Source organism: Pangasianodon hypophthalmus, chromosome 3, assembly GCF_027358585.1.
Source record: "Pangasianodon hypophthalmus isolate fPanHyp1 chromosome 3, fPanHyp1.pri, whole genome shotgun sequence".
Lineage (NCBI taxonomy): Eukaryota > Metazoa > Chordata > Actinopteri > Siluriformes > Pangasiidae > Pangasianodon > Pangasianodon hypophthalmus.
The window spans coordinates 10,800,452-10,823,903 of record NC_069712.1 but is presented as its reverse complement, the minus strand read 5'-3'; the positions used below and the strand labels follow the sequence as shown (position 1 = coordinate 10,823,903).

At 40.0% G+C, this 23,452-nt stretch overlaps 1 protein-coding gene across 1 annotated transcript; it reads left to right on the top strand.

Annotated features, from left to right (window-relative positions):
* Positions 1–50: 50 nt before the first annotated feature.
* Positions 51–22,134, top strand: si:ch211-51a6.2 (neurotrypsin). The gene is made up of 14 exons (XM_026932576.3): positions 51–2,853; positions 4,702–4,744; positions 8,004–8,246; positions 9,442–9,580; positions 9,688–9,866; positions 11,518–11,665; positions 13,255–13,433; positions 14,298–14,439; positions 15,459–15,673; positions 16,808–16,949; positions 17,167–17,445; positions 17,851–17,973; positions 20,263–20,543; positions 20,675–22,134. The coding sequence occupies exons 1-14, from the start codon at positions 2,791–2,793 to the stop codon at positions 20,992–20,994; spliced, it is 2,496 nt and encodes an 831-aa protein (XP_026788377.1). The 5' UTR covers positions 51–2,790; the 3' UTR covers positions 20,995–22,134.
* The last annotated feature ends 1,318 nt before the right edge of the window (positions 22,135–23,452 follow it).

Sequence of the window (23,452 nt, the reverse complement as noted above, 5' to 3'; positions counted from 1 at the left end):
CTTTTGCTTTGTTCCATTCTCATCTGTGTGTTCTGTGGAAACAGAGGTCTGGTAGGCTACACTTGGTGGATAACGTTACATTCCAGGCCATAAAGCTATCAGCTGTAGCCCTAGAGACTGGCGATGCTGATTTAATGACTTGAGTGTTGTTTATATTTTCCATTACCCATTTGTGCTCTTGAATATAGCAACTCATAGCAATATAGCAAACAACTTAATATGGTGATACAGCGGTGCTATTTTTTATTTAACCTTGATTTAACCTACATAATCTAGACAGATTCTTAAATGCAGCTGGAATATTGCCAGCCACTTTGTCATAACACCATCCAGCATTTCCTCACATTTTATTTGGCTCACTATAAATAACGTGACTAGACTCCAAAAGGAAGTGCTGTCTGATACAACAATGCATTGGGGCTTTGTGAAGTACTAATGAAACCATCAACTTTAAGATTCAGTACTGATCAAAGGGCACTGCACTACTAAATATAAACCTGGAGCCTGGAGCATGACTGCAGTGTGTACAGTTTCAGGCCCAGACCTGTTGGTGGCAGTGCAGATTTTCTGTGAAATACTCTAAGCTGCCTCCAATAGCGATGCTTTACCCTTTGTTGGGCTATTTAATATGCTGCCTAACGTGAGTCTGTGTAGATTTAAATCAGAGGGACCCCTGTACATGGTATCATGGTCTGATGACAAGCAGTGCAGCCACTCCTTAGAAGATAAGAGAATTCAAAGCTTTTATCATGCTTTGATGGTTGCTGAAATTGAGATTTTTAGTTAAAAAAAAAGAAAAAGTTTTGCTAAAACATGTGTAGACCCTCCTGCCTTTCTGGAAGGAAACAGACGTTTGAAACAAGTGAAAAAATATTACTTAAATACTATAGATGTATTCTACTTTTTTGAGGAAAAGGTGAAGAAATGTAATACAAACAACCTGCGAGTTCTGTAAAAGAGTAACTTTTGGTGATGTTTGACAGCAACGAAACAATGTTTGCTTTGATGTTTGATCACAATGTGACGTCCATCAGGTTTTTAAGTGTACAGGGCGAGGCTCACTTTATGCTTCTCTCTCTGACTGTACACACAGGTGCATTTCCACCTTTAGTGAACTGTAGGTCCCACCTTTATTATCAACAATATACACTCAGCTGCCACATTATTTGTTACACCTAGCTTATACCTACACTCATTAACCTTTTTTTGATCAGGAACACTTACCATACTGAACCTTACTCACTGTAACCCATCTGTTGCTATGCACAGTTTATCAGGCTACTACATGGCCACTGCTGACCAGATATTATTTAAATTCTTGATGCAGCAGTGACACTGACATGGTACTGGTTGTTGTGCTGGTGACTGTATCAGACACCTCAATGCCATAGCAGAGTTGAGATACAGTTCTAATAAAAGGTCCAGCCAACAGTGCCCTGTGGTCAGAAACTGACAGTTATAAAGGGCTGGAAGACAGTTAGATTACCAGATTATGTGTAGAAAAAGATGTGCAAAGTGTTTCTATCTGCACAAATTACATGGTGGACCAGCAAGGTAGGTGTGTCTAATAAAGTTGCAAGTAAAAACCTTAACACTACTCTGATACATTTGTATGAGCACAGTCTGCCACTGTCATGTTGTTATCCTCCACCCAAAAAATATTTGATTAATGGTGGTCACATGCTGTTCCCTTTGCATTTATGGGGGTCTGATAAATTGCACCTAACAACAGATAAACGAGGATGGCACGGTGGTGCAGCAGTTCCCCAGTTTGATCCTGAGCTCGCTTACTGTCAGTGTGAAGTTTCTGTGGATGTTCTCTGGGTTCCCTGGTCTCCTCCACCTCTCAATAACATGCCAGTAGGTGGATTGGCTATGGTAAATTGCCCTTAGGTGTGAATGTGTGTGAATATGTGTGAATATGTGATGGTTTTGTGTCCCATCTAGGGTGTAATCACACCTCGTACCCAGTGTCCGCGGGATAGACTGGATCCACCACGGTCCTGACCAGGATAAAGCACTCCAGGTGCATTAATTAATGAATGAACTGATGGATTAGAGTCAGTAAATGTAAGTGGCGTGCACCTAGAAGTACATGATAAAATAGCAGCTATGTGTATTTGCTCACGAGGTATCTGATCATATTTGATCAATAGTAAGAAAATGGATCTTTATAAAATAATAATAATCAGTTCCATATTAGGTGTAGTATAGTAGTATATCTTCTTCTAGGCTGGTCTCCAGTTGGATCTGCCTATCAGCTTGCCCTTTGCTCTGTTGTGGGTCGTTTGACAAGGGAAAGGGAAGTAGTCCAGCTGTTTAATCTCACCTGTAATGAAAACAGAGTGAGCTCATGGAGAGGGAGGGACGTGTGTCTGCCTGTGAACCTCGCCTCTTTTCACTGAGTGGATTAGTGAGCCTCTCTCTGTCTGATCTGCGTTCCTACACCTCAGTCCATTTGTTCCTGATGTATCATCAGAGGAAGGCTTTACGCCTGACTTCGCTTTTCTTTTGCTTTCTTTTCTTTTAATAAAAAAACAGTTTTTTTTAGTGTCGCTCCATAAGGAGTGAATGGAGCGCATGGATCCCTAACGCGCTTCGCTTGCAGGAGCAGCAGGACGTCCTGAACTGTGGTTGTATCTACTGTATCGTGAAGGACACCCAGCTGTGCTGCTTGTGGGTGCTGGGATTAGTTGCTCCCACCTCGTCAGGCTGTGTTGTTCGGGGGATTAGTGAGCGAGCAGAGAGATGGGAGAGAGGAGCTCACACCGCGGACTCTGACAGGACACCATGGCCACCTGCGCTCTCTCGCCTCTTCTACTCGCTTCCTCTTTGCTTTACGCTTTAGGACAAGTAAGTAACCCAAATCATTCCCTCTCTTAAAGCTATGTTTTAGAGCACTGTTGCTGAATATGAAAATGGAGACAGGTATTTGGGTATTTTAGAGTGTCAGTGATGAGTCATTGGAAGAGTCAAAGTTGCATTAAACAATGCCAAGATTTCCTTTGTGATGAAAATATATATGTGAAGATAAAAATAATTTCAGCTACTTCCTGAATAAATAAATAAATAAGGACCAATGCTGGCAGCACAGTGGTGCAGTGAATAGCCTCACAGCTCCAGAGTCTCGGGTCCGATCCTGTGCTTTTGTCTGTGTGGAGGTTCTCTCTGTGTACACATGGGTTTCCTCTACATTCTCCAGTTTCCTCCCACCTCCCAAAAACATACCAGTAGGTTGACTGCCCAAGATCAATTGCCCATAGTGTATGAATATGTGTGTGCATGGTGCCCTGTGATGGACTGGTATGCCATCCAAGGTGTATTCCTGCTTCTCACCCAGTGTTCCCAGGATAGGGTCCGGATCCATCATGAACCTGACAAGGATAAAGCCATTACTGAAAGTTTTTCAAATCATTATATGTCACTTAAACTGCACCATTACTAATAACAATAATAATAATAATAATAATAATAATAATAATAATAATAATGGGTCATTATTAAGAGTAGTAGTTAGTATTTGATGTCCAATATATTCTCAAAGTGGGGGTTGAGGTCCGTGATTTTTTATTTTTTTTTAATTTAATTACAGTTCTGGAAATCACAGCTCATCATTATCAAAGTTATTATATTTATTATTCAGTTCTTATAGTTATTAGTCTGTTTGATTGTTCACTTGACTAATGTCAGCTTGGACCTATGTGTTCTCTCGATGGAAAGGTAAAGCTGTATGGCTCTAAAATTGGCCAGAATATTAAATTTGATATTTAAATAACATTTAAATAATGTTCATGAAATAAATATTTCCTGAGGGAGTTCATTTAATTTATTTTTACAGTTAAATAAATCCTTGGTTACAAAAAGTTTGAGAATCCCTGCACTAAATACTTCTACATAATTAATCCAGGCTCTCTGTTGCAGGGTTTCCTTTCAGTGTAAAAAAAAAAAAAAAAAAAGTCCTCATTATTATTGCCGCAGATTAATTTTAATCCGACCTGTAAATATAAGCCACATTAGACAGCTATGTACCATCATATTTACTTAGTGCAGCCTTTCGAGCTTTTTATTCCTGAACTTTTCACCCACAGAAACATTTCATATCACATTAACAGCACTTCTACAAATGTAACTGAAATTTATTGAGCTTTAGCTTCAAATTTAATTACATTCATTGAGCATTATTCTCAGGAAATTAGCATCTTATTATAAGAACATTAGCATGATAGGCATAATTTTAAACCCATTTTAAATTAGGTTAGTCAGTTAGACTTGTAATTGTAACAGCTACATAATAAATACAACCATAATGTCTACATTAGTTAATAGTGAACTCTGTGATCATCATGTCATAAATAAATACAGTTGCTGATACCTTGGATATACACTACAGATATGCCACTTTGAGATCCATGGAGATACAAGACAGGTTTATGTTGTGAACTAGCATGCTCCTGCTGTTTATCTGCAAGAGACAAACCTAACCAAAGATGACTCATGCCTCACTTAGGCCTTCTGTGTATAAATGGCTACCTTTTTTACTTTAATGTTAGAAAGAACAGCTGAGCTATACTTGCTGTATTTATGATAAATGCTACATGATATTTATCTACTGCTCTTACATATAGTTTTTAGTATTTGAAGAGAGACTAGGACATTTGTTACTTACAGAACGATATCCTAATACTACCTTTATCTTCAAAGGTTGCACAGAAGGATGGCCACTTGGATACTCTGCAGAGTTCAGGTATGTTCCTGTTTCTCCACACAACCTGCACAGAAAATCCTGAGACGATGCTGCCTCCTCTCAGTTTAACAACATATTAAAATGGGATGGACTTTATTATATTTTACATATGGCTGAAATGAGGCCCCATTCAATAGCTACCATCTGATGATTGAGACTTATGTGTTGTTATGTTTTTTAAGTGTATATTGAACAATCCAGAAAGGCAATCTCTGCAATGTCACAATGTTGCTTGCTTTGTCAAAGTCATCCAAAGCTAAAAATCACCCTCCCACTTGGCACTCGTGTAAGACAACGATGCAGGATACAGAGCTGCCAACATGATGTTTCATCTGACTGTTCCCTGCAGTGAAACTAATGATAAACCTAAGATCAGTAAAGCATGTAGTGTTAATAAGAGAAACACAATATTCAAAAGCGCTTGTAATATGAGCTACACATAAAAATTACGGAGTGAGAATGACCAGTATTATTGACGGGTTGTGATTACATTTGTATCATATGATCTTTTCCAAAAGCCTGAACAAGTTTCTCAGGTGCTGCTGGATGCTGACCTTTTTTTTGTCAGTGCCCACTCCCAATCAAGCTGAGACAGTGCAGGATTCCTCATGCATGCTTCACGTTCATTTCATATTTATCAGATCGGATTCTGCTACTTACCAATATTCTATTTTGAATGCTTAAAGACATAGTTTACTTCCTAGACATAGAAGTGTTGGATCTACTGTGGTCATGTTCTTTAGACCTATTTTTGTAATGCCATGAAGATTAGGGTGGGCATTTTGCCCAGATACTGTTTCAGACGTTTGCTTCATGAAGGTATAAGCTGTGTGGAGGGTGAATTACAGCACGGGCCTGGGCTTTGGTATGATTAAACATGTGCAGGAAAAGCCTGAGGATTACTGAAATAATAAACTAGGATTGGGCCGGGCATGCAAAGTATTTCCCACATAAAAACATGTCGTGAGAAAGTGCATGCTCCAAATTGGTTTTTGGCCTTATATTACAATTTTCTACTGTTTTAATTTTCATTTTTATAGTGCCGTGGCAGATAGATTAAAAGCGTATTTACATGCAGAGCTAAAAAAAGATATCCATTAAAAAAAAAGGACATTAATTGACAAGCGAATATTAAACATTTCATACATTTCTTTTTGGCTCTGACTCCTATTACTGCTTTGTAGTTTGTGTGTTTTCCAATAAACTCTCACTGGCATGGTGGTGCAGAGAGTAGTGGTGCCGCGTCACAGACCCTCCACGACGCAGGGTTCTCTTGTTTCCTTCTAGCTCCCAAAAACATGCTAATTTAGCCATAGGTGTGAATAAGTGTGAGTGCATGAACTGGTGCCCCATCCAAGTGTATTTCCATCTTGTACCCAGAGTTTACAAGACAGGCTCCAGATCCACTGGTGATCTCCCAATGACGGGGCGAATGCTTTTTCACTATGTCACTTGGGATCCCTAAAAAGTTCTTTTTAAATAATGGCAGTCACGCTGGGAATTAACACAAGTCTCTTAAATTAGAAGGTGGATTTAATCAAGCTCTGATGGCAGATTAGGTGGATTAGACTCTTTCTGTGCATGCATTATATTTTTGTTTTTCCTGCTCCAAGTGAGAACAGTAGGTGTAAACTGGTGTCTCATGGTCATGATGCACTTTCTCTGTCATATAAAGATTTCATTGATTGAACTTAATGTTAGTCACAAGCCTGAGCTGGATGTTTTATTTAAATGGATTTAATAATTTCCCAAAAAGGAAACCTATGTATATTATGAAGTTGTTTCTTTTCCCTGACTTGGAAGTAATTAATGGAATATAACTAAAAAATACCTCCTACTGATTTTCTAATCACAGTTTGAATAGAATTTGATATTTAGAATAATGTGGAATAATCAAACCTGTGGAGCCTAACTGAAAAATTGGCAATGACACACTGGTTCTCCAAGCTAGCTATCAATCTTAAAAATGTCCTGCCTTAGGTTCTTAGCTCACTTAGCCCATGTCAGAGAAAGTTTTGCAGGCAAGGACAAGGATAGACTCAGTATTGGATGGGTGCAGATTTAAAAGCACATGCTCAAACCTGCAACTGCTGCTCTCACACTACCTGCAACAGCTTCATATACAATTCCGAGGGAGCACTTTCCAACATTTCTATAATTTTCCAACACAAGCATGCGTAGCTATGAATTCCTCTGAGAGGGTTAGCAGCTGGGTTTTATCAGCAAGAGAGAGATTAGTGCATTGATCCTGCTTTATTCTCATGTGTTCTGCTAAACATGGCTGGGTGACACATGCCCCGATTGCTTATATATTTGGTGGAAAATCATCCAATTCTACCTTTGACAGTAAGATATAATGAAACATTACTGCTTACAGAGGTAAGTGTGCTTCAGGTTGTTTAACTAAAGCTTCTTTGGTCCATTGGTTTTATAGCACCTCAGTTGTATGGTATTGGTATTCAGTACTGGCCCTGTATACATGGATCTTGTCCAAGCTGAAAGTGTTGCCACTGGCACTCATCCGCACTTTTATAGCGCTACAGCTACATCCACATCCACATCTACTTCTAGTATTTTAAGAGCTCTGCTGCTGTCAAACATGGAGAGGTAGGATGTTTTACTGGAGGTCTCTCCTTATCCGTGCTGTAGGGCCTTCTTTCCACTCAGGTTTTTGGAAAAGTAATAAACCCAAGTGAGCAGCATGAGAACAGAGCAGGTTTCTACCGCCAATAAAAAGCAGTGATTACTCCCAGGAATGTAGCTGATAGGACCCAAATGTTGTATTAAGTGATGTTGGGCCACACCATGGCTCAACCATGGGAATTGTCATCATTACTGTGTTACTGGTGGCCAATTTCACATTAAATTTATGACAGGATCTTCCTGTACATAAGATTTACCTAGAGCCAAGATTTACCTAACAGGTCACAGTTGGGTTATGTGAAAAAAATTCCTCTGGCGCAGTGCTGCAGTCATTAGTATGACTCACTATCGTAGTCCAGTGGCTCGTCCTTCAACGTCTAGACAGAATGAGAAAAAAGGACAAACGGCCAAGAAAAAAGCAAAAGCTAAAAAGATCTTCTACATCTTAGAGCATACTTATAAGATGACCCACATTTGTCACATTCATAATATTGTCCAGACTCAGATTGAACACGCAAGCAATGTTAAGCAGAACTGTGTGAATGGATTAACTCTTGTGGTTATGGGTTTCTGAGTACATAAACATGCTCACTCATGTTTTTTTCAATTCTCCCAGGCCCTCTGTCCTGCTTTGAGGGTTTCAAAGTACTGGGTTATTACAATGGCTCCATGTCGCAGACAGACTCAGGCTTTCCCTGTCTGAAATGGACTGAGTTCCCTGACTATATGCTGCAGTACCCAGACAGAGGGCTTGGAGATCACAGCTACTGCAGGAACCCTGACCGTGAGTCCCAGCCCTGGTGCTTCTTCAGACAGCACTCTGGAGCCATCAGCTGGGCTTACTGCAACTGCCACCAGGGTAAGGCTCCCAATCTGAATGTTGTATATGCTTTCATAAAGTGGGTTTGGATTTTTTTCAGGAAGGTACTTATTTTAAAAACAATGTTGAAAACAAGTTGCTCCAAATTACAGGCTGGATTTTAGCACTGTAATAATAAAGGCTTTTGAATAACAAAAGCATGCATTTACCGTGTTCTTTGTTAGTAAACCCAGAACTAATCCGGCTTCTTGAATCAGTTTTCCATTTTGCTTGTGCATAAACACTAGTTGGCTGACCTTTTCCATTGTTTAGTTTGGCCCCAGTCTAACCAACACCCAAATTGCATCAATCTAACCTCACTTATTGCTCCAGTACAAATTTACCCATTTGATCCGGTCTAACATCATTGGCCCCATGCCTAACCAACACCCTGTCTAATCTCACTATTGGTCCCATTCCAACAAAAATTTTTCAGCCTATCCTGATTTCTTTTTTCCTTCTTGAAAATACTGTCAGTCCAAACCAGTGCTAATTTTCAGGCCAGCCAGTCATGAAGTTAAAACAGTTGTGTTAGGGTGGGAAAGCCACAGTGACAGTGAATTGTTATTAGTGAATAAGCATTTCACTTTGAGTCTGACAGTAAAAGGTTCCATCTTGTCTCTTCTTTTTGTTTTATAACTATCTTGCAGCTGTGTTTTGATTCATCCTCTGTCTCTTTCTTGTGTTAGTAAATTTTCAAATGTCTGTTGCTTTATGTGTTGCCTCTGTGACTCTGGCATCCTTTGGGAGTCCATTAGTGGTATACCTGTCTTTGTCTGACTTGTCATCACCTTTTAGCCTGTGGCAGTGCTAATGTTGAGCACTGCGGCACTGCTGATATTTGCGTCCTCCGTGTTTACAGTTATTATCTCTGTCTGCCTCTGTCTAACTTTCTCTTTCAGAGTCATAACAAACACTATTTACAATCACAGATTTAGAGGAAAAATGTGTGTGTGGCTGTCTGTGTATGTACTTGTCTTCATTTACTTGCCAAGCATAAATCTCACACATTTTGTATGCTGCACGGCATTAATTTAAAAATAAAGGTAACCTTCTATGCAATTATCATGCCATAATGACAGAGCAGATTTTATGTATGCGCATCATTTCTGTATGCACACCATGTCTCCTTTTAGCAAAAAAGAAACAGTACATTTAAGCACGGATATCTTTATACTTAAATGACTCTCTGTAGGTGCAGCCAGGCTGATGGGAGGAGGGTCTAACAAGAGCGGCCGTCTGGAAGTTTACCTGAATGGCCGGTGGGGGACAGTGTGTGACACACACCTGACTGACCGAGATGCAAGTGTCATCTGTCGACAGCTTGGCCTCAGGTATGAGCCTTCATATTTAGTCCTCTTAATTTTTATGTGTGCATGGTACAAATAGTCCCAATAAATGAAAGAAAAGTTTAATAACCTGTCTGTCTGTTGCTGTGCAGTGAAATTGGTACTGCACTCAAGCACTCCTACTTTGGTCCTGGCTCTGGGCTTTTCCACTATGAACGACTTGGCTGTCGTGGCAACGAGAACTCTCTCTTAGAGTGCCGGGGCAGGAAGTTTGTCTCTGGTGACTGTAATCATGGAAATGAAGCTGGAGTGGTGTGCGCTGCACCTGAAGGTGAGATAGTTTACTTCATACTGATATTTCTAAAACCACATAAAGATTAAATAACATTGATGTATAAGGACAGATTTAGTTTCATGAATTTAGTCTTATTATCTCTCTTTTTTGATCGATCTGTAAGTGAGTTTCAGCATCCCACTGGTTAGATAAAAGTGTCTCAAATGTAACTTAATCTTAGGAGTAGAGTATCACAGTGAAGACTGCACACACATTTACATTCTCTTTTCGCTTTCATTGATTTCATCAGCACACTGCAGAAAGATCCTACTTAGTACGTTGAATGTGCATATGGGGATTTAATTGAATATAAATATATAGTTTATGACTATGAATACGTTTATTCAAATACTTTATTAAATAGATAATGTGTTCTAAAGATATACAAATACAGATATGAATACTATGTGGTTTTTTAGAAATCTTGCCAAAATTGTACACGGGGCATCTGGTTGAGACTAGATGTTTGCTGAGTACAAAAGACAAAAAGTTGTGTGGGTGGGAGATTTATACTTTCATGCAGGTGAGAGCAAACTGTCAGATATGAAGCTCAAATAAAGTCCACATTCATTAATATTAACATAGTCTAATGTTAACATAGTACTATTCCTTAGTAACTAAACTGATTGTTTAAATTAGTCTACCAGTTTGTTTAGATTTTGGGAAATAGAACAAACTAAATTCATTAGAAAATGTCACAGGCTGCTACAAATAAAAATAATAACCCTGTGAGTGGAATTAAAACTCTCTTGTGTGATATGAGTTTGAGGAACTCTCAAAAACTCTCTGTGTTTTATTTCCCAGTGTTTTCCTGTGTTTTTGTGGTAGGATTCATATTTAATTAAGAAAAAAGGCTTTAAAACCAAACTGGGTTTAGGCCGTGACTATTTTGGGTTGAAATGCAAACACAAATACAGATCTGTATATTTGTAACACTAAACAGAAGCAGAAACACACCCCTTGTGTGTATATTTTTGTAGGGGCAGATTAAAGCATAAATTTAAGAGCAGTGTCCTCGTGATTATACCATTTCTCGGAGATGCCAGATAAATCACATTTTTGCTCTCCCCTAGTTCCCAGCATACTGAACTCATTCAGAGACATTTTGACATTTTAGGCCCCTGACAGATGAATGCACTAGGTTCCCTGCCTTGGCCAGTTTTCATTCTCTAGGGTTTCCTTGCAGCCCAGTCTACTCAAGGCCATTGGAATCATCCCCATACTTCCACCACTTTATGACTTGGTTTAGGATGCTTTCAGAGCTGGGAGAGAGCCAATGTGGACCTTCTGGGGGTCCCTGAGGACCAATTTATGAAATATTGATTTAGAATGAGCTAGGAATGATTCACAGAAACATAAGGAGGCTGAAACAACCTGGGGAACTCTGAGGCCCTGGCAGTGGACCATCATATTTTATTCCCCTATATACAAACATACAGCCTTTCAGGCCTCAGTATAGCTTTTTTTTTTACAGACTTGAATCCTGGGACTTGTATCTTGCATAAATTATGTCAGACTACTTTGGAGTCTGTCACATATCAACAGGCATTAAAACACTTGGCATCTACACAAAACACAATAAGCATATATATTTTAAATTTGGAACTTTGTGCATGTGTGTTTATTGTTAGTTTTTTCTCTGTTTTAGGAAATGGCACTCCCTTGAGGCTGGTGGGAGGCCAGGAAGACTTCGAGGGACGAGTAGAAGTGTATCATAATGGCCAGTGGGGCACAATCTGTGATGACCAGTGGGACGACATCGATGCTGAGGTGGTCTGTCGACAGCTAGGACTTGGGTAAGGAGCAGTGACTGAAGATGTCAGAATGCTTTCCAATATTGCAGGTTTTAACTGTCTCTAGGACTTTAGAACTGTTTAGTTAGCTGTTCATAGCTCACACACACAGACTTTTACATACATAGAAACATTCTGGAGGGGGAAAAAGAAAAAGATTATAATACCTGGTTGTGTAAGTGTACACACCCTTTAATTAATCATTTGTTAAAGCATCTTTTGCTTGTAATGCAGCACTCAGTCTTTTGAGGTAAGAGTCTACCAACTGAGCACATCTTGATTTGGCAATTTTATTCCACTCTTAGTCTCATCAGACATGTGGCAAAACATGGCAAAAAGGTGGGCTTGGATGTTTGGGGGTCTTTTTCATGAGAAAGGGCTTCTGTCTAGCCACCCTACCCCATAGCTCAGACATGTGAAGAATATGAGAGATCATTGTCATGTGCAGGGAGCGACCAGTACATGCCAGATATCCCTGCAGCCCCTTTAATGTTGCAGTAGGTCTCTTCGCAGCCTCCCTGATTGGTTTTCTTCTTGTCCTTTTGTCTATTTTGAGGTGATGCCCTGTTCTTGGTAATGTCATTGTGGCGCCCCATTTTCTCCACTTGTTGATGCTGGCCTTCACAATGTTCCATGGTACATCTAATGTTTTGGAAATTCATTTATAGCCCTCTCCTGATCAATACCTTTCAACAGTGGGATCATGTACATGCTTGTAAGCTCTTTGTGGAACATTGCTTTACCAGGCAGATGAAGCCAAGTAAATGTCAAGAAAATCCTACAGAAACAGCTGATCTTTATTTGGCATTAATCAGAATCATTGATGACAGATGGATGATAAATACTTTTGAGCAAGAGTTTGAATGTGAGTGGTTAATTCTGAACACAGTCACATGGCCCATTATAAAAGGGTGTGCACTCTTATGCAACCAGGTTATTATTTTTTTTCTTTTGCTTTTCTGTCCTAATTTATTTTTTCACTTGAATTGAAGGTGGAAAAAAGATCTGGAATGATTGATCTTGGTTTCATTTTTTACATCACAAAAACCTCCAATTTTGACAGTAATGTGTTGACTTTTTATATCCACTGTATGTTATGTTGTGTCATTTAATGACCCAGGAGCTCTGAGATTATGATATTTACTCAATAAAATGCCCACGCACACACAGTGTGAGTGTAATTTATTAATATAAATGAAACAGAGCTAGTCATGAATGATTGATTGGTTGTAGGAGGGAGCTTGTGGTAAATGAATGATGGAGAGAGTGAATCACTGATGCTGTCAGTTTCGCCTTTCTTACTAAGCATCAGGGCTCTTTTAGTAATAGGAGTAGCTTTATATACACACACATGCACACACACATATGCAAACACAATCTCAGTGTTATCTTATTTTGTAAATGTCTTTATATATAGAATTTAGATTTTGTTCATTTGACAAATTTATCAAATTGCCTTGTATTTTTAGTACTTTATCTAGTAAGGAAATGCATGATTCTTAAGCTTCCTAAAAATTGTGCATATTCCACCAGCTTCCTGATAGACAAAAATGATTTTTGGAAATTAATGTGTTTTTGTAATGGTGAAAAAGTGGTGTGCCAAAGGCGTGGTCGTGGTCTCATTTTGGCCCGGGGGCTGGGCCCATCCTGCTGGATGGGGTACGGTGCACAGGAAATGAGCTCTCTCTGGAGGAGTGTCCTCACACACCCTGGGGCCAGCACAACTGTGACCACATGGAGGATGCTGGAGTGTCCTGTAACCCATATACAGGTGAACACAACCACAACAACAATACAATAAATGCAGTGTGTATATATTACACCATATATTACACCATAGGGACTCCCAGTCCTGAAATATTTGGTCTTTTTACCTCACCAGTTGACATGAACATTAACATTTTAATAATAAGCAATTTAACACAAAATTTAAATTAAATATAAGATACATACGATAAAATAACATCAATAGCTACAATGAATAAAACAATGTATATTAAATCAAATCAAATTAAATAGTCAGATAATTACAGTGCAATCAATATTAACTTTGAAAAAATATTGTAAGTCCTACAAAATCAGTGTATGCATGCAGATCAGTGACTATAATAGTTTTTCTGTGTTCTTTGGTTTCCTTCCACCTCTCAAAAACATGCCAGTGAATGAGTGTGTGTGTGTGTGTGTGTGTGTGTGTGTGTGTGTGTGTGCGCATGATGTCCTGCACTGGTTGTACTCACTGTTCCCCCTACATGCTCCAGATCCACCAAAACCATGACAAGGTTACCTGTTTCTGAGTAATTTTCTCTGACGGAATAAATGTAATTATTTCCAATATCCATTTTGTTATGAAGGGAGTCAGACTTCTATACACTTCTTGGCAACATTCAGAATGCATGAACTTGATGGTGTTTCAACCTCTGTCAGCTATTAGTCAAATTCTTCATGTGCTAAATAATGGGTTCCATCTGTAAAAGCAACTGTGCTGGGAACCACTGCACTACATAATTTCAACACATGGATAACAGGTTGACATAGAACTGAATCCATGCTTAAAGATAAGCACACTCACTCATTTGTATGACAAGTCTAAGTAAAGACACAGCTGTAAAAGCTGAGGTGTTAAACTGTGTTATAGATGGTGCAGTGCGTCTGGTGGGAGCGGATTTTCCATGGGAAGGGCGCTTGGAGGTATACCACGCTGGAGTTTGGGGCACAGTGTGTGACGACAACTGGACTGAGCAACATGCCCAGGTGGTGTGTCAGCAGCTTGGCTTCAGGTGGGCATAAAGTCTTCACACAGAAGAGACCCCAAAGCAGTGGTCATCAAAATTAGTTTGGTTAGCTGGATTAGCCTAGGTTCAAATTAGAAAGCAACAAGTTACTTGTGTCCCTTGTAGTTTGTCTCTTGTGAGTGTTTACTGCCCCCTACTGTTGTCACTTGTAGGTGTACAATGTCTAGCAGATGAGCAGTTTATCCAAGTAAGCTGGTTATAAAATGAGTGAGGCACCAATGATCTCTGCTACTTCCAAGCTTTTTTCTTCATAATGTCTCTATACACATTTAATGAGAGGTTGCAAATGCAAAGACATGATAGTAAATGGGAACTAATTGCAGGTAATAACTAAAGTTGTATGTGTGGAACTGAAGAAACGTCAGACCATACACCATAGGATTGGTCCAAGGAATCATTTGAACCATTGTCACTTTAGTGAAGTGAAGTGATTTGTGGCCAAGTATGGTGACCCATACTCGGAAATTGTGCTCTGCATTTAACCCATCCAAGTGCACACACACAGTAGTGAACACACACCCGGAGCAGTGGGCAGCCTTTTTTGCTGCAGCGCCTGGGGAGTAGTTGGGGGTTCGGTGCCTTGCTCAAGGGTCTCACCTCAGTCGTGGTACTGAGGGTGGGAGAGAGCGCTGGTCATTCACTCCCCCCACCTACAATCCCTGCCGGACCTGAGACTCGAACCCACAACCTTCAGGTTCACCTTCAGGTTACTGTGTCATGTACATACATAGAAAATGAATGGACATCTATCACTTTGTCACTGCTAGTGTGAACGTAGGGTTGTTTCAAATCTGAGTTGATTCACATCTGGAATGGACATGTAGGAGGACTGATGAACACCTTTTGTAGTTTATTAGCTTACCATAATTTAACTGACAGACAGTGCATGACATCTCATTCAGACTTATCACCCTATAAGATTTTCAACCCTTTGATACTTTTCTAACACTGTAAAGGATTTTTTCTTGATAAGAGCTGCAGTAATGGAGCTTTTTGTCCAACAGAGGGCATGCTGAAATAGCTCCAGATGATGCATATGGGGACGGCACAGGGCTTATTCTGTTGGATGAGGTGAGGTGTGATGGGGGAGAGAGCTCCCTGCTGGAGTGCAGCCATGCAGAGTGGGGACGCCACGACTGCTCCCACAGTGAAGATGTGGCCATACGCTGTGAGAGAGGAGGAAATACCAATGATATTACTGCAGTTCCTCCAGTTTCAGGTAACCTTCAACACTACTTCAGGACTTCTTTAAGGATTCCTTCATGGCAAGGGTTATTGGCTTTCAAAAAAGAGTTCTACTTGGAAACATTTCTGAAACATACTCCAGTGGGACCCATGAAGGGTTCACAAGGGGTGTAGATCTAACAAACTACAACACTAATGGTATTTATCATCTGTTAAGCCCCAGTATGACTTGAAACATTTTTTCCTTGCAGTTAAATTGAGAATGCACTTGATTCACAGTATGGTGTGTCAGGACGCTCTTAACAGTAAAACACCGGGGTCACTAGGCTTATCCCCTTTCACTCCAAGCATGAAGCTGGTTCAGTAACTGCTGCGAATTAATTAATGACTACAGTAAAACTAATAGGACAGGAGGCACGTGCTGAATTTCCTGTGCAACCATTTTCAATTCCAGTACTGGAAGCTCCATACTGTGACATCTCCGAGGAAGAAACCTGACCAGGAAGCATAGTTAAAACAATGCACTTGCTCTTTTTCAATGAGAGAAACCAACAGGGGCTTACAAAAATCACAGGTCTTTAGCTGGACAGTGAACACTAACAAACACAAAATAATGTGCTGGTATGACACCTACCAGAACAGGCATCCAGACAACACACTTATTACTGGACAACAAACACTTAATATAATAGATTAAGGACATTAACCGTCACATTATTGGGCAGCCGCTGGGGCTGATGGGTATGCAACTTAACATTTAACCAAGGTGTGGTGACTCTATTACAATATGTTATGTTCAGAAAGGAAAATCTAAAAAAGGATAGAATTTAAAGGTACTTCCAGCTCTGGAAAAAAAATGTTTTATAAAATATGTATATTCAGTTCTCAGAGAAAGACCCAAGACACTAAAGGTTCTAAAGCTTTTTAGACATTTTCTTATTTTATGGATTAATACAGACTCCCTAATGCATATCACATTTCATGTTTTCTTTTTTGTTAAAGTCTGAGATTTTAAATTTTTTAAAATTCTCGAAAGGGCAAGAGCTCTCCTCTGCCATGATTCACCTGACAGCTCATCAATGATTTTGTTCACATCCATTAGAGCAAGTAATAATAGACACACAGAACTCCCAGATCTTGTGTTGAAGAATGACTGCTGTGTTTGCAGGTCCCCTGGTAAGGCTGGTGGATGGAGAGACCCGTAAAGAGGGTCGTGTGGAAGTCTTCATTAACGGCGAATGGGGCAGCGTTTGTGATGATGGCTGGAATGACATCAGTGCTGCAGTAGTGTGTAGGCAGCTGGGCTTTGTGTGAGTAGTTCGCTCATTCACAATACAAGAGAAAACACTGTATAGCTTAGCTAATATTTATGCATGATAAGCTACTTGGTGTATTTTGTTTACATGTTTGATTTTGCGCCATTCATACAAATGCTCAGGACTAGATTAGTTTGTTTTACTTTATTGTGAGTTAAGTGTATTCCTCCTATATTTTAATTTCTTAAACCTTCTTTGGTTTTTTAAATAGTGGAGTATCTAAAGCCCGCTCCATGGCCTATTTTGGTGAGGGCCAGGGTCCAATCCACCTGGACAATGTGAGGTGTGTGGGTACAGAGTCGTCTCTGGGTGAGTGTTTAGCCGACGGGTCAGACAAACATAACTGCAGGCACAGTGAGGATGCAGGGGTCATCTGTGATTACGTGTCCCAGCCAGTAGCTGACAGCACAACAGCAACCCAGTCATGCGGCCTGAGGCCCAACACACAGCGCCGCAGGAGGAGGATCATTGGAGGAGACAAGTCACTTAGGTAACTCAGTTTTAGGGCTTCAGCTACCATAATTTTACAGTGAGAAGAGGGAGTCGTGTTATGTGAATTGTCATAGAAGAAGGAAGTAAATCTTGTGTTGTCATGTTCCTGCAGTTATTTTATTCAATAAAAATGAAACATACTCCCCCATATAATGCTGAAAGGGTTGCTATCTGTCTAGGCAAGACACAACTGGTATAGCTGAAATGTACTGTAGATTTTTACCATAATCTGTGAATGTTTTGCATGTTGCCAAGATCAACAACCATATTTAGGAGTAATGTGCTTCCCACTGTCCCACTCCTCAAATCCACAGTCTTCCAGATGCCATTCAGACAAGCTCATGTTGGCTGAAACATATGTATTTTAGTTAGTTCATTAACAATCTGAGAGCTTGTTCTGCAGAGGGGACTGGCCATGGCAGGTGTCTCTGTGGCTAAGGTCTCAGTCCAAAAGGAACCATCCGCTGTGTGGAGCCACTCTCATCAACTCCTGCTGGGTTGTCACTGCGGCTCATTGCTTTAAGAGGTAAGAGGGAGACATCCAGTGGTTTTGCATAAAAACACCATGGCTTTATTCTGTCTGCCTATAGGAATGCCTACAAAGGAAGACTTTTATTTTCAGGGGCCTCATTCACAAAATATCTTGAGGTACATCTTGAAGAATCTCTAAATGGCGAATTTAGGCAAAGGTCTTTAAAAACAGACATGACTTTTTTCATTATATGTAACATACTAAGCATATTTGACTAATTCTGTTCAGTTTCTTTTCAACAATACAATTTTCATCCTTACAGAAATCTAGGTTTAGATCTGATTCCTAGTAATGTATGAAATCAGCAACACTTTCCTTTTTATTTTATTTTTATGCCTTAGACATTATGTTTTCAGGTTGTCTGTCCATCCATCTGAGATTATCGCTATCATGACATCTCAAGAACGAGTGGTTGAATGAGCAACTCGTCACAGCAAGATCAAATGTCTGAAATAGTTTTTCTTCACAAACTTCCTTCATGTTTGAAGTACACTCCCTGAACACTTTATTACGAACATCTGTACACCCGCTCATTGATGCAATTATCTAATCAGCCAATCGTGTGGCAGCAGTGCATTGCATAAACTCATGCAGATACGGGCCAGCAGCTTTGGGCAATGTTCACATCAACCATCAGAATGGGGAAAAAATGTGATCTCAGTGATTTTGACCATGGCATGATTGTTGGTGCCAGACGAGCTGGTTTGAGCATTTCTATAACTGCTGATCTCCCAGGATTTTCATGCACAACAGCCTTGTGGAATGCCTTGTTGATGAGAACGGCCAGACTGGTTCGAGTTGACAGAAAGGCTACAGTAACTCAGATAACCACTCTGTACAATTGTGGTGAGCGGAAAGCATCTCAGAATGCACAACACGTCGAACCTTGAGGTGGATGGGCTACAACAGCAGAAGACCATGTCGAGTTCCACTTCTGTCAGCCAAAAACAGAAAGCTTAGGCCACAGTGGGCACAGGCTCACCAAAACTGGACAGTTGAAGACTGGATAAACATAGCCTGGTCTGATGAATCTTGATTTCTGCTGACGTACACAGATGGTAGGGTCAGAATTTGGCACCAACAGAATGAATCCATGGATCCAACCTGCCTTGTGTCAACAGTCCAGGCTGGTGGAGGTGGTGTAATGGTGTGGGGAATGTTTTCTTGGCAAACTTTGGACCTGTTAATGCCAATCAATTATTGCTTGAATGCCACAGCCTATTTGAGTATTGTTGCTGACCATGTGCCTCCCTTCATGGCCACAATTTACTGATCTTCTAATGGGTACATCCAGCATGATAATGTCACAAAGCAAAGGTAGTCTCAAACTGGTTTCGTGAACATGACAATGAATTGCGGTGTTCTTCAATGGCTTTCCCAGTCATCGGTTGTGAATCCAATAAAACACCTTTGGGATGTGGTAGAACAGGAGATTTGCAGCATGAAAGTGCACCTGAATAATCTGCAGGAATTATGTGATGCAATCATGTCAACATGGACCAAAGCAATGTTTCCAAAATCTTGTGGAATCCTTGCCAAGAAGAATTGTGGCTGTTCTGAGAGCAAAGGGAGGCCTTACCCAGTATTAGTATAGTGTTCCTAATAAAGTGTTCAGTGACTGTATATTGTAAGGGTAATTCTGGCATACAAATCAGTAAAAACAGGACTAGACTTGTTGGAGGCATCCCCATTGACATGTTTATTTTGATGTGGCAACATGAGCATAGGCGGTGCTGTTGTGCAGCAGGTAGCATTGCCACCTCTCAGCTCCAGGGTCCCAGGTTAGTGTCCGTTTGGAGATGGGTTCTCTTCTTTCCTCCCATCTCCCAAAAACATGCCAGTAGGTAGATTGATAGGTAGATAAATTGCCCCTATGTGTGAATAAGTCTGTGAATGTGTGTGCATGGTGCCCTATGATGGACTGGCATTCCATCCAAGGTGTTTTCCTGCCTCACACCCAGTGTTCCCATAATAGGCTCCAGATCCTTTGTGATCCTGTCCAGGATAAATGGTTCCTAAAAGTGACTGAGTAAACATGAGTATGAATTTAATGCTATCAAATTAGCCAATCACTGCTGAAATTCATTAAAGAATCATGCTGTCATGTGTAGAAACTGGGTCAGCACCACACTTAAGATTCCTTAGTACACAATTTTGTAAATAGGTTTTAAAAAAAAACTCTACCTAGGAAAGTTTAGTGTCATTCTTAGTGGTAAGATTATAATTTGTTGTGAAAATGGAATCTGATTTTTAAAACCACAACACATCCTGTCACTTCCTCAGGTTTGGCTCTGATCCCTCACGATATATTTTGAGGCTGGGAGACTATCACACAGAAGAAAGGGATGACTTTGAGCGCACTCTCTCTCCTGAGCGCATCGTCATACACAAGAAGTACCTCAGCCAGGGCTGGGAGTACGACATTGCCTTGGTGAGGCTGAAGGGCACAGATGGGAACTGTGTATCTTTCAACCCACACACTAACGCTGCCTGCCTTCCTGCTCATGGTGACAGGAAGACAAAGAGACCTGCTGCGTGTGTCATCACTGGCTGGGGAGTTACAGGTATGTGAGCTCCTGACTTGATGTTGTGTTTCTGATTGCAACTCAACTGATGAGAATTAAATCCAAAAAGCTAATTGTAAATATTCTGCATAAAGGGATTAACCTGTCTTCTCTGTCTGTTTTTCTCTAAGACTCTGAGTACTCACGTACTTTGCTGCAGGCCTGGCTTCCCTTGCTGCCATCCTGGAAGTGCAAAAAACGTTATGGCAGCCGCTTCACTGGCCGCATGCTATGTGCTGGCAGCCTGTCAATCCATCGTCGTGTGGATAGTTGCCAGGGAGACAGTGGTGGCCCGCTGGTGTGCCAGGGTGAAGGCGGGCGCTGGACGCTAACTGGGGTCATTTCCTGGGGTCATGGCTGTGGGAACCCCAGCTATCCTGGGGTATACACTCGAGTCAGCAGGTTCCTAAAGTGGATTGAGAAGGTCACCCTGGGTACTGCTTCACTCTGAGGATAGAATATTACTATGGCTCATTTATTTTAATTTAGCGTGTTTAAAGTATGAGATGCCTGTCAGAGGATTGAGACCATGGTTGACTGGCTTCCTTATTCAGTAGTTCACCTCATGTCCTGTTTATTCCTATTTATTTTGACTTGAAGAGCCATGTGGACAGTGTGATTGACATTTTTGATTGAGGTACAAGTATATTAAATGTACTGAATCCTCAAGTTTGAACTACACTATATGGCCAAAAGTATGTGGAAAGTATGCGTCATACCCATATGTGAGTCTTCCACACACTGTTGCCACAAAGTTGGAAACACATAATTTTTTTGTATGCTCTAGAATTAGGATTTCCCTTCCCTGGAACTAAGGGGCCTAGCCCACACTTGTTCCAGCATGACAGTGCCCCTGTGCACAAAGCAAGCTCCATAAAGACATGATTTGCCAAGGTTGGTATGGAAGAACTGAGTGGCCTGCACAGAGCCCTGACCTCAACCCCACTGAACATCTTTGGGATGAACTGGAACTCCGACTGCGTGCCAGGCCTCCTCACCCGACATCAGAGCCTTCCATCAGTAATGCTCTTGCGGTTGAATGGCCACAAATCTCCAAAGCAATGTTCTAAAATGTAGAGGAAAGCCTTCCCAGTAGAGTGGAGGCTGTTATAGCAGCAAAGCAGGGACTAAGTCCATTGGAATGGGACGTTCAAGGACAGATTGGGGTGTGACGGTCAGGTGTCCACAAACCTTTGGCCATATTGTGTAACTTTGTTGGACAGTATGTAGAATGTATTTAGAACCATATTGCACTAAACTGCATGCCATTATGGTGGGTAATTTTTTCTAAATATTTTAATTTGTCAGTATTGTGGGTTAAATAGCTCAAATGAGTACTGTGTTTTTTTTTTTTTGTTTGTTTGTTTTGTTTTGTTTTTTTACATCTCTATCTACCACATCTTCAGCATATGATTATTACCATAGACAAGAATTTCCACACATTTCCCTGTACTGTGAAAAGTGTTGTAAACATTGTCTGTGGTAATTACACATATGCTACAGATGTAGTAGATATAAATTCACTTTTGAAAATGTTGGAATATTCTGGAATATGCTGGGGATATTTGCATTAAATGCTTCAATGAATTGACATTACAGGGGAGCTTACCCAGTGAGAGCTTGATATAATTTTTGTACATACTCATGTTGAAGGTTTGTTTTATCGATGCCAAATAGTTGTGGCAAGATGGCATATAATTGTATCTCTGATTGTGGAATCCAGGTGAATGAAGTCTATGAACAAAAAAGTTTAAGTGCAATTTTTAAAAAGTGCTTACAATGTTGCTTAATGGTGCAGAACCTACATCATATCAAATTAACTTGTGAATGTTGATTACTTGATATGTTAAATGTATAACATGGTGTACCTCAGAAGACCAAAGCCATGAGAGTCTTCCGTCCTAAGAAAAGCCTCTAGAAAAGTGTATGATTAAGACTTTAGCATTCTGGCTCAGAACCAGTTCAAGTAACGAAAAAGAACGGAAACAAACAATATTTTGCTAGGAACAAAAATGCAACCGGAAACATAATTCTCATTAGTTGTTCTGGAACAGAAAGCTAATAATTAATTAGAAATCTCTGCTATGGTTAGTAACGTTATTTATTTGCGTTCAAAAACTACTGGCTCATTATTTATGACGTACATCTAAACTCTCAATATTTCACGAGATTTCACTGTAAGGATTTAGATATGCTATACAAAACAGGCTATGTTACACGGCATTATTCATGCGTAGAGAAAAAAGAAATATTTAATCACATTAACCGTTTCTCATATAAAACTTTTATGTTAAAGTATGCATTAGATAGATAACCAAGTCTGTTTGTTGTTGCACTGCACTCATGCCAGTTAGCATATCTATGCATTTTTAAAAGGAGAATTTAGACTACTAACTCAACATACAATGTGTGACACTACATTTGGATTTATTTTGATAATAATAACCTCTGGTAAATTATTTTAAAATATTGGATAGCAAGATGGAGTATAGTAAACAGTACAGTTCCATGTGTGTGTGTGGACATGTCCTTAATACAAACACAGCTGCCAGGTCTAATGGCTTTCGAAAGCCTACTGTTTTATTATATCAGACCTATATGCAGCCTATATAGAAGGAACACAATTAATTGGTTATTTGATTTCTTCTAACTGTTTTAAGAACTTTATGTTGGAGTTGGAACACAAGAATGGAAATATCAGAGAAAACTGCTCAGAGAAAACTGATTTATTTCATTTCAAAGCCCTACATAATATTGCGCCATAATTGTGCTACAATTTGTACTGTATTATCAGTCTTTGTTGCAATGCAAAACTGTTTCTGCTGCCAAATGATGATTTTGAATTGTATTATTTATTATATAACCCATTGTCAAGCACCATAATGTTACACAAACATCAGACATATGTA

Coding starts and splice junctions, on each gene's coding strand:
- si:ch211-51a6.2 (XM_026932576.3), top strand. CDS start 2,791: ATGGCCACCTGCGCTCTCTCGCCTCTTCTACTCGCTTCCTCTTTGCTT. Junction 2,854..4,701: donor TGCTTTACGCTTTAGGACAA/GTAAGTAACCCA, acceptor TTATCTTCAAAG/GTTGCACAGAAGGATGGCCA. Junction 9,581..9,687: donor TGTCGACAGCTTGGCCTCAG/GTATGAGCCTTC, acceptor GTTGCTGTGCAG/TGAAATTGGTACTGCACTCA.